Genomic DNA, 20,099 nt, shown 5'->3' on the forward strand with positions numbered 1-20,099 from the left:
TCATCTCATGTAATGCTTTTCACAAAGAATGTCAGTGTCAGTGAATTTCTAGAAATGAGGTGCAACTTACTGAAACTATTTTTTTTTTTTTTTTTTTAATTGTGTGGCTTCTACAGGATGAATTGGCATAATTCCTGCAGATGTGTCATAGCAATATTATGAGGAATCAGAACTAACTCACACACTCTAAAAAAGCAATTTGTTAATACTGGGCCATACATGACATGCCAACTAAAAATTTTATTCTGTTGTTACAGCTTCCACCTGGCTATATCTTGCTTTCATTGAATTAGTTCTTTTCATATTTCTTCTCTCCCAGTTTAATCAAAAAAGCAATGAAAGGTCAGCTTACATTAACATTTTGACTCTTTTCTTTTCTTTGTGTGGCAAAAACTGTAACATATCTCTTCAATAAATTTATATATAGCAAGGATAGGCACAGTGTATACACAAAGCGGCAGAGTTATATTATATCAATGTCATTTTTTTTATAAAGTGAAAGAAATTAACACAAGAGATAAACTTTGAGGTTTTCATTGCAAAATCATCAGTAACATCTTCAAATGATGTTTTTCATACATTTCTCATTCTCAGCAGAGAGTAGTGCAGGGAAAAACGAGCATTGTTCTTTGTCTCGTGGTTGATTGGAGATGTCTTTTATTAGCTTTATCTTGGAAAATGAATGCTTCGCTTCACAGTTTGTTCCCAAGGTAGCAAGATACATTCTTAGAGCAATATAAATAAATAGCATAAAAATGTGGCACTCTGTTTGTTTGTTATTTGGTTTTTAGGAGCATTAGCAACTAAGGCCATATTGCTCGGGGATATGCGGTGGTCATTCCCTGACCTTTCCGCATCCTCCGTATTTGGTGGTGACGGGCTCGAACCCCGGTCTAATCAAGAAGTGTGTGCTATGCACTGCTGCTCCTTCCCATGTGGCACTCTAATCTTATTGGTATTAAATTTTTTCCACCACTTTAAACATTAATTTGTAAGGACAAAAGATAAGACCTTAATCTGGCCTGGACTTGTTTCCACTCCCACTAATTGCTAGTTTTTTTTTATGCATAAGAAAATGAATAAATTAATAGTGGCTCATAATTAATTAATAGCAAAGGCTTAATTTGTTCAGCACTCACCTCTTAATCCATATTTTCTTATTGAAGTTTAGAAGAAGAGGTAAAGGTGAAAGTTTAATTGCATTATTAATTAAAACTATGCCCAGAGGAAGGAGTGCACCGCTCTTTCCTCTGGTTGCCATCCATAAAATCTCATGTAAATAAAAAAAACTAAAAACATAGGGTCAGAAGCCAAGAGCCCAAACAGAAGATTTTCAGTATATTCATTGTCAGTTGGCTGAGTGGATAAATGAATGATTTATATAGTAATATAGTAGTTCTAGTTCCCATGGTGCATCACATCTAAACATGTGGGAATTTGAAGTGCATGAGGTTCCATATTGATGAAAGACCAGCCGGTAGTCTCGTGTTTAATATTTCAAGTGACGCATTGTTCCCGAACCACTCTATCGCTAAGGCTTCGTATTGAAATATTCTATAATTGGAATTTAATTGGGGTGATAGTGGAGTCAATTAATGGGTTGTGATTATATCGAAAGTCTTCTGTTTGGGCTCTTGGCTTCTGACACTACTTTAGTTTTTTTCCTTTACATGAGAATTTATGGATGACAACCGGAGAAAAGAGTGGTGCACTCCTTCTTCCTCTGGGCATAGTTTTACTTAATAATGCAATTAAACCTTCACCTTTACCTCTTCTTTTGAACTTCAATAAGAAAATATGGATTAAGAGGTGAGTGCTGAACAAATTACTCTTTTGCTATTAATTAATTGAGTAAATAGACAGCACTTTAAGCTTTATTATAATTACTATACAGTTAAATAAATTTTCAGGTTATGCTCTGACATGACCACCTAAGTCAGAGGATTTTACAACTAGTTATTTGAGAAAAATATCATTAATCATTTGTAGCAATCATGCATGCTTGACCCACAGTCAGCTGAAATGTATGTTGTGCCGAACTCCTGAATTATACCCAATTAACAGAAGAAATACAGTAGTTTGTAATGTTTTCATTAATAGATTAATACAGGCCTAGGATTTACCTGATGGAATTCAAAGGCATTATGTTCCTTTTCAGTGTGCTCAAGCCCTATGTTAGTGGTTTCCAAACTTGATATAGTGGGTCTGCCTCCCCCATTGAATAATTGAATTTGTTAACTTAAGCATTTGTTTATGCTCCTTAGTTTGAATACTGCTATCCTTTGCTCTTTCATCTTAAACAGATACTGATTCTCAGCTGTCTGGCTACCCCATACTTGTGAATCCTGTTCCTGATGATGCAGGCCAACTCCAGTGATCCCAGTACTATTTTTGCTACACCAATTAAAAGAATAATAATAAATAGAAGTTTGTACCCCTCAGCTGGAGTTTTTATATCCTCAGCTTGCACACCTCTAGAGATGGTGTTTAAAACAAGTTTTATATGATTTAGATTCTGCATATGTGTTTTATCTTATTCAAAAACTGCCACTGTAGTCACCTTTACATAAACAAAAACCCTTCCTTTTAACCTTGATGGTAGTTACATCTTTAAGGAAATCCCATATCAATAGACTGCGATCACTGTAACCTAGTGGTTCCTTTATCTGCAAATTCCTAATGCATGAGTTATCACTGCTGATAATCAGATCAAGAGTATTACCCCCTCTGGTTTCCCCTCGAGCAGCATGCTGCTCGATGATGATGAATGGCCATTCATCATCATCATCAGCAGCAGCAGCCATTTTAAATCCACTGCAGGATGAAGGCCTCTCCAGCAACTTTCCAGTTCCTTCTGTTTTGTGCAATGGCCATCCATTTACTACCCAAAAAACTCATGAATTTCATCTGTCCATCTCCGTCGTTGTCTTCCAGGTTTTCTTCTAGCTCATCTTGGGTACATTCTGTTATTTTCTTAGTCCATCTGTCATCATGTCTTCGAGCTATGTATTCTGCCCAAGACCATTTTAGTTTTGATAAGAATGTCCTTTACTTGAGTTTGCTGCCTAATCCATGTGTTTCTCATCTTATCTAACAGTCTAATTTCCAGTATAATTTGTTCCATTATTTGCTGTGTCGTTCTCAACTTCTCTTCCATTCTTTTGGTGAGTGCCCAAGTTTCACTTCCATAAGTCACGGTGGGGAGTATACGTTGGTTCATTATTTTACAATTTCAGACAAATTGGGATATTGCTCCTCAGTACATGACTATATTTCCTGAATGCTACCATCCAAAATATATTCTTTTCTTAACTTTCAGCCATTTATCATTATTACAACCAATGACTTGTCCCAGATAAGTATATTACTCCTATTACTCCACCTTTTCAATCACTGCTCCTTCAATCATTATATCCCTTTCTGTGGCATACACTCATCAGTCCTGAGCTGGATATCATCATTCTTCTCTTTCTTGGTGATTTCCTTCTACTTCTCTCTCTCTCTCTCTCTCTCTCTCTCTCTCTCTCTCTCTCTCTCTCTTAGGATAACTCGGGAATTTTTTTGGCTTGTGCAGCACAAGCCTCAGGCTTCCTTGCACCATATAGCTAATAATAATTACTTTGTTTTAGCCATATTCATCTTTAGTCCAAATTCCTTACTAACTCTGCATAACTGACTAGGATTTTCCTCTAATTGTTTGGGATTGTGGCTTATGACCACAATATCATCTGCAAAATCGTAAATGGTTTAGGTACTCTCCATTCACATTGACTCCTTTCTGCGACCATTCTAATCTTCTGAAAGCTTCCTCAAGGGCAGCTGTAAACAACTTCGGAGATATTGTTTCTCCTTGTCGAACTCCTTTCTCGATTTTAAATTTCCTACTGTCTTTGTTTAGTCTAATAAAGGAGGTTGCGTTTTCATATATTTTCTTCAAAATCATAATATATGGGATGTCTATGCCTTGTCTTTCCAGTGCCCAAAACATTGCCTTATGCTGCATGGAGTCAAATGCCCTTTCATAATCCACAAATGCCAGGCATAATGGTGTTTTTATATTCATTTACTTTCTCCATTAGCTGTGATATTACATGAAGGTGATCCATAGGTATCCTGTCCTAAAGCCAGCTTGCTCTTTCGGTTGATTCTCATCAAGTATTCTTTCTAATCTGTTAGTAATGATCCTTGTGAACAACTTGTAAATGTGGGATAACAAGCTAATTGATCTATAACTTCTGATTTATCTCCTACTTATGCAGCAAAACTATGATTGCATTATTCCACTCCTTAGGCATCACACCTTTTCTAATGCATTTTGTGAAGAGTCTTGCCAATTTTTGTGTCGTGTCTCTTCCTCCCAATTTTAACAACTCTACTGTAACTTCATCTTTCCCCGGGGCTTTCTGATTCTTCATTTTCATGTGAAAACATGGCATGTTTTGTTTTTTAAACAGTGAAATTTAAATAAGTATATAATTAGCATACAACATGCATATATATATATATATATATATATATATATATATATATATGTTGTAAAATGTGTGCATGAGCTTGGGTGAGTTATCATAGTTGTGAAGATGTGTGTGCAGTTCATATTTCTTTTTGCTGTATTATGGGCAGTTTTTAAGAATGGATTTTGTCATATCCATCCTTTTCAGATTTAGACTACAGGCATACCTCGAATAACAAATAGGATGCGTTCTACGAAATTACTTCGTTAAGCGAAACTTCGTTTTCAGAGGTAAAAATACTATGGCCAGAATAGGGATACGTTCCTACGTAAAGAAAATGAAAAGCTTTTTTCCGAACAAAGAAAAGGTTTTATTAAATAAACAGTCAACTTACATACAAAGTGAAATCACATTTTAAAATACGAGTCTAAAGTTGTTGTTTATGCTCTTTTTCTCTTTCATTTAGCAATTGCCTATACGGAGTTATTGCATTTAACACTGATCGCTTAACAATAACACTTCTTCCTAAATCAGGATCATTTTCACTAAAAAAATTTAAAACGTTTTCAATGTCATTTAAACACCTTTTTAATCTTTGGTTGTTAACACTTTTTCGGCAGGAACTTCTTTAACTTCGTCTTCATTATCTTTGTCTTCGTTGCTAGCAAGGTTTTCTAAATCTTCCACTAAAAAAACATCATCTTCTGCATTCAATAAATTTCTAACATCCTCTTCATCGACATTTTCGAAACCTATTGATTGAGCCATCTGGATAACTTCATTTCTAATTTCTTGGATGCTATTTTCTTCTTCTAGTACAACTTCTGGGCCAAACTTATTTTGCCATATTTTGCGCCAAACTCCATTTAAGCATTTCTTAGTGACTTCTTTCCAAGAACTATCAATGTTTTCAATTGCGTTTTTAATGGTGTAGTTTTTCCAAAAAAAGTTTTAACTGTCATTTCCTCTTTATCCTCTAGTTCAGTTAAACTGCTTAATGTTCGCAATGCAGATAATAAGCTTTAAATGATGCTATTACTCCCTGATCCAATGGTTGAATCAGGGAAGTTGTGTTTGCTGGAAGAAACACAACTTTGACAGGAATGCATGTGTCCAACGTGTTAAGATCAGTAGGATGTTCCGGAGCATTGTCTAACAACAAAAGAGCTTTTTCTTCAAAGTTGTTTTTTTTGACAATACCGTTTTACTCCAGGACAAAAGTGGTTAACAAACCAATCAGTAAATAACTCCTTGGTAACCCACGCTTTTCTATTTGCTTTCCATATTACAGGTAAATTCATTTTTATGTTACCTTTTAACGCCCTCGGATTTTCTGAATGGTAAACTAATAACAATTTTAATTTATAATCGCCAGAGGCATTTGATCCAAAGAGTAACGTTAAACGGTCTTTGGCTGCTTTGAACCCAGCAGCTGATTTTTCTTCAATAGAAATGAAGCTTTTTGTTGGTAGCCGTTTCCAGAACAAACCGCTTTCGTCAACATTGAACACCAAATATGGAAAATTTTCACGTTCAATTATTTCCTTTAGTTTTCCTGGAAACTTATTTGCAGCTTCTCCTGTTAATTTTACACTATGAATCCTGGCCCGTTTTTTAAATTTCTCGAACCAACCACGAGAAGCCCCAAAGTAATTTCTTCAGTTTGTTTAGATTTCAGGTGATTAAACTGGAATATATTTTTTTAATGTTAAATGGGGCTTGAAATTGCCGACTTCATTATATCGAAGCTTCGTTATCAGAGGTAACGTTAACCGAGGTATGCCTGTATATTGAATTTATTGCAGTGCACGTGAGAAGTGGTGCGTCCACTTGGGGGGGGGGAGGCTTCCTCCTGATATTCTTATATTAACCCAATAAAATTAACGATAGGAGTCCCAAAATTCAGTTTTGCACTTGGGAACCCTTAAGAATTTGTTACGACACTGTTTTAACAGTTGTATTAGTAGACAGAAATTTCTCTCTCTCTTTTTATCTATTATATTTCAGTAAATTTGTAGTGGCAGACCAATGAATATCTTTTGAAAGAGAGGAAAGCCATTCTAAATTATATAAACATTATATTTTTAAGTGCTTTTATTATACCAACTGAGGTTTTGCTCTTGTGAAGATAATATATAAAGATTGTTGGTTTCGTAATTGTTTATACTTTTATTTAATATTAGTCATCTAAAAAAAAATAAATATAAATCACTAGTAGGGAATTTTACCATGTATATATTCAATTTAGTGCTATCTTGCCAGTAACACTGAACACTAAGTCTAGAAACGATATCTTTATTCTGTAATATAGCTCTTGGAATTATTAATAGTACAAGCAATTGTTAGATGAAATTTAATTGAAATAGTGATATTGTTACTCTGATCTATTTACAGAAAATAAACGAAAGGTTTATGATCAGTATGGAAAAGAAGGCCTTGTATATTGAATTTATTGCAGTGCACGTGAGAAGTGGTGCGTCCACTTGGGGGGGGAGGCTTCCTCCTGATATTCTTATATTAACCCAATAAAATTAACGATAGGAGTCCCAAAATTCAGTTTTGCACTTGGGAACCCTTAAGAATTTGTTACGACACTGTTTTAACAGTTGTATTAGTAGACAGAAATTTCTCTCTCTCTTTTTATCTATTATATTTCAGTAAATTTGTAGTGGCAGACCAATGAATATCTTTTGAAAGAGAGGAAAGCCATTCTAAATTATATAAACATTATATTTTTAAGTGCTTTTATTATACCAACTGAGGTTTTGCTCTTGTGAAGATAATATATAAAGATTGTTGGTTTCGTAATTGTTTATACTTTTATTTAATATTAGTCATCTAAAAAAAAATAAATATAAATCACTAGTAGGGAATTTTACCATGTATATATTCAATTTAGTGCTATCTTGCCAGTAACACTGAACACTAAGTCTAGAAACGATATCTTTATTCTGTAATATAGCTCTTGGAATTATTAATAGTACAAGCAATTGTTAGATGAAATTTAATTGAAATAGTGATATTGTTACTCTGATCTATTTACAGAAAAGAAACGAAAGGTTTATGATCAGTATGGAAAAGAAGGCCTTGTAGGAGGAGTCCGACGTCACCACAGAAGGCATCATCATCATCATCATCAACACCACCGTCATCATGTAAATTCCTTTTTTGATGATGATTTTAGTCCATTCTTTACATTTACGTTCCGTGACCCAGAGGAAGTCTTTAGAGAGTTCTTTGGTTCAGATCCATTTGCAGATTTTTTTGGAAGATCAAATCGCTCAAGAACAACCTCTTGTAAGTGTAATTAATAACTTAAAATTATTGATTATAAATCTTAGAGATTATAGTGGGTAGTCAGCCTTGTATTTTTATTATTCCTAAAATATGCTGCTTTATTGACTATTTCAAGTTCTCACTCATTCATTCCATTTGGAGGGCAAAAGGGAATTGAACTCCTAGTCTACTTATAGTACTCTTGGCCATGAAACTTAATTTGCAGCATGGCCAAGATTATATCATGGGACGCCCTTTCGTAATTATTTAGTTTAATGTAAAGTAGTTGTGAATATTTATCGTTATCACAAGGGTGGGTCAGATATGCATGAGTGTTTTGTTTTATTAAAATTTTATTAGGAATAAGTGTTAATAATAAGAACATTGTTACTTCTTGAGACATCCTCCCTTTTTATCTAAATACTTCTGCTAATTTTGCAATTTAAAGAAGCATAGTGTTGTTGGAACTGGGAATTAATGGATTGAATGACTGTTATTTTGAAATTTTTTGCCACCTAAGAACTCTTTTAATGATCTGAACAAACTGATAACTAGAAAGTGCCAAGTTTGGACTATGGATAGAGGGAGGACTAGCTTAGCTATTCCTGAAAGCTAATGGTTACCTGTCTACCTGATGATGTCACCACAGCTGCCTTGTATTTATATTTAATAAATTCATAATTAGAAAAAAAAATCGACATTGGCTCCATGGAGCCGAAGATGGATCCGTGAACAATATCATGTGAAATGAAAAAATACAATTTAAACTTAATAAAATCAGTTTTATTTTATTCAGTATTTTCATTTACAATCAACAATAAAGGTTTGTGATAACTAAAGTAGGATACATATTGAAACAATTCAAACTATTAACATTGCGATTGAAGACCAAGTCGATACATGATTGACCACGCATAGTAGTAGATTTTGTAGGATCTGATGCAAGTTTAAGATTGAATGTTGATTCCATGAAGTCGAGAAATGGAGCATTTTCAGGTTTCTTAATGTCAGTGTTGAAATCGGTCACTAAAATTATTGGGATCTTTTGAAAGTTGAATTTCCTTACAACTTTAGGTGTCTCCAAACTGTGGCATATAAATCGCTAGATTGGTCATTAAGAAAACTTTAATCTGCTCCAATGTGGAACTAGGTGAGATGTAGAATGTTACAAGCAAAGTCTTCTGTCCATTTATTTCAACTTCAGCTGCGCAAATGTCACCGCAATTATCTGTACCAGTCATTTTCTGTAGAGAGTCTGCATCCACGGTAATGAGAATATGTGGTGTACATATTGTCGATTCTACGTTATTGTATATCTCGACACCACCACCAGATTGCATAGAAGGTCGTTTGAATTGTGCGATATGTTTGTATCCTCGAGCACCAACATTTTCATCATTTTCAAGCCATGTTTCACTTAATGCCAAGATACTTGATTCCACGAGAATTGGATCAGTCGCAATGTCTTTGCTATGAAGTTTCAAACTCTGTGTATTCAACAATACCATTCTGAAACACTTGACGAAGCAACATGATCCCAAAATTGTAATGCAGTTGTAGAGAGCATTGCCAAACGATGGTTATTCAAACGTTTCAGTTCAGTTTGAAGATCTTGCATCTTAGGTGTGTTACAACCGCGAGTATGGTAGAATGTAAAGTCTGATTTCTGATGTACAGGCCAACGATGCTTTTAACTCTTGACAATGCAACGTATACCAGTTGCTGTTCGAGATTCTTATCGTAATAAAATACAATTTCTTTGAAAGTTCCACTCTGAGATTTATGAACTGTTGTGGCACAAGCTTCAACCTAAGGAAATTGGATTATTTTGCATTTAAGCATTTTGCTTTTGAAAGATACCGTGGCAGAACGTCTCATAATCGGAGTCCAGCCAGATTTTAATATGCCACGATGCAACAATATGTGTGGGCAGTACTTGAGACAACTCTTAGTTCCAACATTCTTGCTTTAGAAATGTAACCACAATCTTTTGATTTCTGTTTCTTCCATCTCAACGTGCTGTAAAATTCCGATCTCTCTGTTGATCAAACCGTCCTCAACATCGATGTTTGTAAGTGATCATGTAAGGTTTTCCAGTCGATAGATGCAATATGTATGGCAAACTTCCGGTCTCTGCTACGCTCATTTGATAGAGTTTTGTTCACATACTAGTCAACTGTTCATGACTCTTGTAACTGGTGAAGTGATCGTTGGCTGTACAATTGATGGTGGTGTTTCCTTCCAATGCTTGAGCATTATATTGAACAACCTCATTGTTACGATGAAACAAACGAACAGCATTTGGTACTTGTTCCATGACAAAGTAACGAAGTAGTTACTTTAACGAGTTGTTCAACTCTCAAACTAAAAACCCGATTCGAAATCTAATTATATACCCTTGTAGAGCTCTCAAAGGGCAACAATTTTGTTGCTTATTGTTTTTGCTATGAAGTTTCAAACTCTGTTTATTTCTGAAACACTAATACCATTATGAAACCATTTATAGTTTTCAAGATATTGCGAAAACAAACTTGAAAATGCTTGAATTTTTCAACTCTCTCAACTTTGCATCGCTATTACTCAGGAACTATAAGAGCTACATCAAAACTATTTATAGATGTAAAAACTACTTTTCCACTGAACAATTCTGTTGCTTACTGTTTAGCCGACCGGGCTAGATGAGTGGGTAAAGTACCTGCCCGGCAACCCAAAGGTCGCGGGTTCGATTCCCGCCTCGGGCTTTGATCAAAGTACCGCAAAAACCTTGGGAGGTGCAATATGGCCACAGAAGCCGATGCGCCAACAACTACCAAATCAAAAAAAAAAAAAAAAAAGCTTACTGTTTATGTTTATCTATCATAGTTTAGAAGTTATTGAGAGTGAAAGTAACCAAGGCACAAAGCAAATGACAAAAATGTAAACTTTTTAGTTTTTTCGAGAAAAATTATATTAAATATCAATTTCTAATTTTTTCTTGCATATTCATCAACGGCATTATATACCCAACAAAATAAGTATAAATTGTTTATACTATTGTTTATTAGTTTTGGAGATATAACAGCGGTTAGACGTTTCACTTTTCATGACAGCCTGAGTGCCGTAGGGTACCCCCAGTATAGTCGTTATTCATGCCAAAAAAAGAAATAGATCTCATTAAAAATATAGCCTTGTATCTAAATAAAACTGGCATTAGATATGATGAAATTTGTTTAATTTAAAACCCTAGTGACAGCAAATCGGAGGTTTATGCACTTTTTTTTAATATTTTATAATTGTATTTTGATTTAATTTTGTATAAATATTGTGAATAAGTAGACTGCTTTCAGTAGCCAACTTAAGACATGTAATTAAGTATACTTAATTGTATGTCTTAAGTTCATATTATATAGTTATTTATAAACCATTTAATGAGCAGCTAATTGCAAAAGGGAATTGATATCAATGTAATGAAATGACACAGGAAAAATTTTAAATATTGTACAGAATGGCAGTGCATTGTTAAATTTAGGACAAAATGGATAAAATAATCATTTATATACTAAACTACTTTTTAAAATTTTATAAATGAATATTAAAACTTATATGCTCAAATACTGATGTTTAGTTCTATGGTTACTTTTATTCTCATTGCTTTAATTATCAAATATATTAAATTATGGGATAAATTAGATTTAATTGCATGTTATTAGCATTTTGCTCAGAATTATAATCAAAATTCTTGTTGCTTCCATAAAATAGTCCTTGAGGTTGTCACAGACATTCTTTTAGGTATGTCAAGCTAGGCTTGCTACCTGAGGGTCTAAAACGCTGATTGAACTGATATTCGGTTACACATGACCAAATATCAATTTATAAATTAGGTCAAGTGGATATGATCTAGACAAAGTTCACTCTGTCTGTGATAGCCAAATCCTCTACTTGCACCTTCACAATGGTGGGACTGTTAGTAACCCTGGATGTAATAATTATTGATAAGTAAATCATGAAACAGGCACAGTATGGCCCAAGAGGCCCTTATGCCAGAAAACCCTAAATACAACAACAACCTGGGTATAGTCCCCATGTGCAAGTCCTGAAATACAGTATCTAGCATACTGGAGGTGACCACCCAGGTGCGAACCAGTGTAACCAGAGATCGAGGTGGGTGCCCACACCACACAGAGTAATGCCACTCCTCTGTGTTATTGACAATTCTAGGCGGTAGATGACTCTCGTCAACCAGTGAAATACCATCAATTTGCTTATTGGGGGTTTGACGTGGAACCCATGTTTAATCTTCAGAGCAAAGCTCCGGCAACTCTCCCCATCTCTTCCATCATGCAATATGATTGATATCTTTTAAGGTTATGATGGACATCCAGGCGTGAGATCTAATCTTCCATACATTTCGAGGGTATAGCTCTAAAATAGAGTACGCAGGCCGGCTGCTAGATGGTGCACCAGACCAAACCTGTTGGTAACTCTCCAGGAGGCTTCCGGATCAGCTAGTGCAGTGGTCTCCAAAATTGGGTGCGCGAGATAATCCGCAATAAATCAATATTTATTAATTATGAAAACATTAGTTTTTTGAAATGTAATTGAAAATAAAAATTATAAATGTATTTTTAATACTTCAATATGTAGCTTTGTTTGATTGCGCGGCTTTATTTGATCATGCCGTCGATCGTGCATGTTCAAGTACATGTATTTTGTACTTGAACTTCAGTTTAATTTTGTTTTGTATTTTTTTATTTGTGATCTTTTAAAATTATATGTGATTTTAGATATAATGCCTTCCATGTAAATGATTTATAAATTTAAAAATATATTAAACTTATATATTTAATTTTTTATTCGGGAGTGCGTGGTAGTCCTTTTAAGTAAAATGTTTTTTTGGAGATCACTGAGCTAGTGTATAATCATGCTGCCTCTACTTTGCCAGATAGTGACTGGATGGAATCCAAGTAGTTTGCTTGTGGGGGACATTGTCTAGGCCATGTTATGGGAACATTCTTGCCATGTGTATGCCATATCTAAGAATTTCGTTACTTCATACAGCATGTCCATCCCCCCACCTTTTCTTACTATTGAATACATCATGAATTGGCAAACTAATAGAACAGACTTACCTGCAAAAAGATCTAAACCTCCCAAGTGTTTCGGAGGTTTAGATCTGGGTGGTCTCAGTGATGTCCATTTCCACTTAGTCTGACAACCCCACGTATTATTTTTGACAGAATCCCAATTATTGGTTGATTCAGCCACTGCCCATCTCAGTTGTCCAAATTATTCGCTGTATGATTCCTTTCACTTCAAAGGTGGTACTTGTGCATATGTCCGCTCTGATATTCCCTGTCAGAGACTAAGTAATTTGGAATCTCCTCTTTTCGATCTTCTTTGCATTAATATCTCTTTAGTAGATTCTGTCCAGTTCATCTGTTGCCTCTATCGTTCTCCCAACTCCACTAATCACTTGGAACTCTTTCACTTCCTCTCTTTGAAACTTGACTTTCTCCAATCCAACTTTCCTAACAGTGAGGTAATTTTCCTTGGTAATTTTAATGTTCGCAACTCCAGTTGGCTTCTGTTTTCTAGTCACATGGACACAGCTGGTCGAGACACTGAGACTTTTGCAATTACTAATGACTTTGCACAGATTGTTCATTTACCAAAATAGCAGAGAATCCTGTATCAGTGCTCAAGGGAACTACTTTGAACTTGTAATGTGGAAACCACCGAACACTTTCATTACCTTTACAATAATGTTTTTCAGGATCACTGCTAAGAGCAGCAAAAATAAATAAATAATAAAAAATAAAATTTTTTAAAATTTTATTTTTTATTATTTATTTTTATTTTTTAGTAATAAAATTTTTTTAAATTTTATTACTAAAAAAAATATGGTTTTTCTGTATCTTAGAAAAAAATTTACTCTTTTTGTGAAAATACTAGTAATGTTTGTTTGTTTCAACTTCCTTTTTAGTTTGCACAATGTTTGTGGGTGCAAGATGCACTCTATTCCTCTTGTGAATTTGAGGCTCCTCTCCATTATTGGGTCTATGTCCATGAAAATAAATCTGGAATAAATCTTCAGAAAGCTTTGATGCTTTTTGACAAGCTCAAAACATTCAGTTTGGGTAATGCCTCAACAGAATCTTCTGCATCTTTTTGGTGGCAATCAGTGTCATGTATGATTAATTCCTCTAGCTCTTTATCTGACACATGATCCATTCAATCTTCAGCGTCAGTTACTTGTAACTGATGAAATTCTTTCCTTCTAATTCGATTAGCTACTGCCTCTATATTTTTCACTGTGGCCTGCCTAATAAATTTGGAAGGTAGAATTACTGCCTCTTTCCACAACTTTTTTTTTCAGCGCAAATTTATTATTTATTCTCTTAACTCTTCAAGTGATGCTTCAATTGCTATTATTTCTACCAACCATGTCAATTTTTCCAACACAAGGTCACATTTAAATCAGGGTTGCTGTTTGTGGCATCCATTATACATTTAAAAGTGCACATCACGTAGTAAAACTAACAGTGCTTTGAAATGTAGATCTTTTTTTCTTTATTTCAAATATTTTTCCACTTCAGAGACATTTGTGGAACCAATTCATAAAATTGAAGTGAGAAGCAGGCACCTAACCCTTTTTGTTTCAAAGTGCTTGTGAGTTTAATGATCTATAAAGCATGACATTCATTGGTACACAATACAAATTCAATGTTCAACACATTTAGTGTTCTGAAGGATGGTAATATAATTTTAAGATAAGAAATGTATGTATAATGCGAATATTGTAAATGAGTCCTCTGTAGACACTATAATCTGGTGGCTTTGGAACTAGGGGAATTTTTTTCTTGTTTAGAGATGAACACTTGCAAAGGAATTCTCTTCCAGAACAATCCTGTTTCATCTGCATTAAAAACTTAGTTGAGTGTGTAATCTTTCTCTTGAATGATTTTATAAAGCACTAAAGGATAATTTGCAGCATCTACATTATAGCATCTACAGAGGCCTCACTTACAATCTACACATTATGCAGGGCAGTTCTTATTTTAAATTTATATTACTATCCTTCAGGAGCAGTAAATATCTTGAATATTGAATGGTTACTAGTACCTGTGCTAAAATGCTCAAATAAGTGTTACACCTTTTCATGGATTATAGGGCCACTCAAAGGCACTTTCTTCTGATTCTGATCTTCAATCCAAATACTCAACACATTTTCCATCTTTTTGTCCTTGGGTCCCTAACAGTCTTGAAGTGACCAGTTTTATCTGCTAACTCTCCTCACTGTAGGTAGTTTAACAATACTTCAGTTTTTTTTCTTTTAAAGTCATAACTTTGTTTGATCTTTTGAAAATTTCTCCAGAGAACTAACTGTCTTTACACTTTGACATGGATACAATCATTTAGGATTAAAAGAAATCAATTTAATTATATAAGCAACTTCACAACATACAGCTAACAATAAACACACTTTTGAATCATTGCATTGGAAGTACTGGCTATATGGGAGCTTGTGCATACACAGTATTGACATTCATTGGGTCCATCCATTATTGACATGTTTCATTAGTTCAACATATGAATAGAAGAAATTGTCAGAAATTCCTAATCATGAATAGGTGAATTTAACAAATAATGGAACATGCAAATGCAGTGGTTTCCCACTGTGTGTAATTAAATAAGCATTAATTATATTATGAATTAAGAAGCCACTGAGAGAATAATTATATTAGTAATTCAAAATAATGGAACCTGAATTGCTGTTTTAAATAGTTATAGCTTATTTAATATATAAATTGTTAAATGTTTAAGGCAAATAAATTTAATAATTCATTCAAAATGAAGAATTCTTCATCTGTTTCAGTACTATCATAAGCTTTTTGTATCCGTGCATTCTTGTGTAATATTATTTCCTGTTTTCCTAAAAACACAACTACATTGTGAATTAAATTTTAATAAGTATATATTTTTCTTCATACTATATGACTTTACTGCCACTTCTTTTATGTATATCAATACCATTTTATAAAATTCCCTTGGTTTTGAAGAGCATTTTTTACACCTTTCACTTTCAAGTGCCTTTCCATTAAGATAGTGTTATAGTCTTCTGAATAGGTGATAATCTGATGGTCACCCAAAGCATTTCTTAAATTCATAAAGCATTGTGTTTCGTGTATTCTTCTGGTGCCTCATTCTTGCTTTTAATGTCCGGAAAAAACTGAGCATAGTTATATCATTAAAACCTATATGTAGACTGACTACCATCTGTATGAATTAGCACATAAATATTCCCTATTGCTTGCATAAATATGACAATTCAGCATCTCAAAAAATTGACATTACTTATGGGATGGCCTGATATAATAAATTATTGCATTAAAATGTTAATTAAGAAACTATCAACAGTTTATGCCTCTAAAGGAATGAGTAAAAAAATTAAAGTAAATTCAGAATAATGATACCTTTTTTTTATGTCTAATTGCTACTTGAAATTTAAACATCTTATTTTAATGTATAGGACTTTTGCTGGGACAAAAGGCACTTTTTTTTCAACTGATTTTAATTAAAGTCTCCTTTTGATTGATTTTGTTTTAAATGTGACAGTTTGCATTAACCTTTAAGTAAATATATAACAGTTTTCTGTTATATATTTACTCACTTTTCTTTATGATAGCTGCTGTTAACAGAAGACAAGATGCACTTTTTGGTTTTCCTGGTCTAGGAATTGGTCTTAGCGGGTTTCCTGACTTGTTTGGAAAAAGTAGTTTAAATAGAGGGTAAGATATCATTTATACAAGACCATGCTATGCACTTAGTAAATCAATCCATGCACTATGTTTGTAATGCTATTCTACCAAATTTATTAGTTAATAATAAGTTCTAAATAGAACTAACAGACTTTGTTCTTTTTTCAATAGAGCAAATAATGGAGCCTATATAAATCTTCTTTTGAGGCGGAAACTGAAATAAAAATACCCCCTCCACCACATAATCAGGACATTCTAGGGCCACACACACGCGCGCACACACACACACACACACACACACACACTATAAATTCAATTTGGATGATCACTCTGTAAATAAAAGCTTTAAATGGATGATGTTTACAGCCAGTGTATTAGCCATTTTGTTTCAAATTTTCAGATAAAAATAAAAGCTGTCATAGTAACCCCGAGATCTTCCCCATCCTCATATGTACTGTAAATTTGCTTTGGATTGAACTAAATACAAACTTTCTGGAGGTGGTGCTGATCTGAGAATTGGAAGCATAATTAAATCATACAAAATCACTAAATAGAATACAAAAATAAAAAAAAAACCTTTACTGTGTGTAATTAACATATTAAATTTAGGCAACTAAACAGTAACAAATAGGGATTTTATCCATAACCATATGTTCTTCTTGGAGATCTTCCTGTAAGATCAGTTGAAGATCTTGAAGAAGAGACTGTAATGTATGCAGCATTTTCTTTTGTAAAATATAAACAGGACCTCAAACCGCCCCCAGGAAATTTTTTAGAAAGTCATGGTGCCAAATGAGCCAAATTTTTTGAATTTGGATGTTTTTACAAAGTCTTAAACAATTATTTATTTTTTATTTATTTTTTTTTTTCCAGAGATCTTAGGAAAAAATTTCATCATTTCGGCTGATTTTTACTTCTGCCACTTGCCCTGAACTCTTGCTTCTTTGTTGCAATGTGTTTAATAAAGTCACCCTTTCCTTTTTTTGATACTTCAATTTATATTGCACTTATACAATAAATAGTATGTGTTCTCATTCCCCAGTGATGCTTTTAAATAATGGCATCATAAGTGGTATTGTATTGTACCACTTATGATGCCATTATTTAAAAGCATATACTAAAAGATATACCATCATAAGTGGTATGCTGTTGTACTGTTTGTTTTTATTCAGTTCTTTAAATTTAATAGGTTTTGTTGGAACAAACTTCCATTTGGTTTTGTGGAAGTGGGTACTTTGAATAAGTTTAAAGTAAAAGATAGGTAAATGAAGTGGATAGTATTCTCTTTTTTTGGCTGATGCTATATAAGTTTGCTTCTTTGTATCATTTGCTACTACTAATACTAATAAGTCACATGTAGTGAAATATTTCTCTTACTTCAAAAGTACAGCCTTTCTTGCAGAGCAGGAATAATGTGAACTCTTAGAAGAGCACATTACCGTGCACTAGTTACCTCACACCTTACAGGGCCATGAGGTGTAGACTCTTCAAAGAAAAATGGTCCGATTATAAACTCTGCTGTGAATCCACACCATACTGTAACATATGGACTTTGTAGTGGTCTTTCATGCACAGCAGATGGATGAGAAGTTCCCCATATTCAGCAGTTTTGTGCATTTACAGCCCCGTGAAGAGTGAAATGTGCCTCATCAGACCACAAGATCATTCGAGCCCATGTATCTATGTGCTTTCAAGCCAGAAATCATAGAGCAAAGTCTGTTTGTCTTGTTGCTGATCACAAGACTTTAGTTCTTGCACTATGTGAATCTTGTATGGGAACCAGTATAAAATTATTCGAAGCACTTTACATACAGTAGACCAAGGAAGGTTCAAGTCTCTTGATACACCTCTGGCAGTGTTTCGCATTCTGAGCTGGAGGCCATTGCAACTGCCACCTCTGTGTTTCAATATGTGGTTGTCCCCTGCCTGGAATTACACCTAACTTCCCAGTCACTTCAAATTTCTTTACTACTTTTCAAAGCCCCATTGACGTCAAAGGTCCTTTACGCAAACTTTTAAGTTTCTGATATTCATGTAGTGCTGCATTAGTATTACTGTTATTCTGGTAGAATAGTTTTACTAAAAGAGTACGTTCCTTTTTTTTGTAAGAGCCATAATGGTTATTGACGGTGGTGTTGGCCTTTCTGCTTTTATCTAACAGGATGTCATTTGTGTAAGCAGCGTGTCTTGAAGTAAATGACAACTTTTACGTATGTGCAAGCAGAAATTTTAAACTAATTTTTTTTCCTTTTAGAAAACGCTTCCCCATATTCTAAATGACATACCCACCAATTTTCACAGCGCTAAATCTTAACCGTTTTGACACTAGGGTCTCCTGAATACGGAAACTTATTTTATAACCACCCGGTATATGCAGTACCAGTTCTAATCTCAATGGTGTCTATTCCCACCTACAATCTGCTGCAAAGCCCTACTTGTATTTTCTGGCAGGATCTCAATTATTGGTTACCTCAAACCTTAACTCATCTCAGGTGCCCTAACTATTCACTCTGATTACTTTTGCTTCAAAGGTAGTACTCTGGTATTCATTGTCAAAGACTTCTAATTTGAAATATCTCGCTTATGATCACCTCTGGCTTAAAATCTCTCTGCCCCATTCTGTAAAATTCATCTGTTGCCTCTGTCATTCTCTGAACTCCACTAATTGCTCTGAGCTTTTTGACTTCCTTTTTCAAAACTTTACTTTCTCCAGTCTCTAGTAGTGAGATAATTTTCCTCGGTGATTTTAATGTTCGCAACTCCAGTCAGCATCAGTTTTCTAGTTGCAGTGGACCCTGCTTGGTCAAGATCCCAAGGCTTTTGTGATTACTGATAGCCTCACCCAGCTTGTTCATTTACGTACCAAATGGTCACACCTTGAGTACTGCATACAAGTCTGGAGGCCTCATTTTAGGAAGAATGTAGAGCTGCTGGAATGAGTACAGAGAAGGGCAATGAGATTGGTGAATGGAACAAATGGTTGCTGTTACCAAGAAAGGCTTAAGTTCTGCAAATTGTAGTGTCTGGAGACAAGGCACCTCCAAGGTGATCTAATTAAGATCACCTTGGTGTTCAAGGTGAATTCAAGGTGTATAAGGCCTTGAATGGTTTGAGCAAACTGAGTACTGATTGGGATTCTTCCTCTTGCTCAGATTATTCACCCGAGGAGACATAAATTCAAGTTGAGGAAAGACAATTGCAGAATAGATGTGCAGAAATTTGCCTTTAGCCAGCGGGTGGTCGATAGTCGGAACAAACTGCCATTTGACATAGGGGAGGTCGACAACTTATTTAAGTTCATGGCAGAACTAGACAAGCATTTAGAGTGAATGGATGGGTTCTTGATGTGTGTGATATGTCATATCTTATAATTTTGGTAATTATTATGACAGGTTCCTTCCCCTACTTGTACCTTATCTATATGAATGGATTATGAAATGGGAAGGAGGTTTTTTTTTTTTTTTTTTTTTGGCTGATGCTATATAAGCTTGTTTTCTTGCATCATATTCCTCTACTAATGCCAAATACCCAACACATCTTTTTCTCACCAAACTCTTCCAACTATACTGTCAATGTTGGTGGTCTTCTGACTATCATAGATCACAACTTGGTGGTGGTCTTTCACATGGCC

General features: G+C 34.5%; 1 protein-coding gene across 6 annotated transcripts in view; it reads left to right on the forward strand.

Moving 5' to 3' along the window:
* mrj (DnaJ heat shock protein family (Hsp40) member B6 mrj) overlaps nt 1-20,099 on the forward strand; it is a 242,204-nt gene that overhangs the window by 200,322 nt on the left and 21,783 nt on the right. For all 6 annotated transcript variants that reach the window (XM_090383858.1, XM_090383862.1, XM_090383861.1 and 3 more), the window contains 2 exons: nt 7,500-7,751; nt 16,396-16,498. In XM_090383858.1, the coding sequence (XP_090239984.1) occupies nt 7,500-7,751; nt 16,396-16,498 (355 nt within the window). The remainder of the gene's footprint in view (nt 1-7,499; nt 7,752-16,395; nt 16,499-20,099) is intronic.

Source organism: Mastigoproctus giganteus, chromosome 10, assembly GCF_048544385.1.
Source record: "Mastigoproctus giganteus isolate SK-2022 chromosome 10, ASM4854438v1, whole genome shotgun sequence".
Taxonomy (NCBI): domain Eukaryota; kingdom Metazoa; phylum Arthropoda; class Arachnida; order Uropygi; family Thelyphonidae; genus Mastigoproctus; species Mastigoproctus giganteus.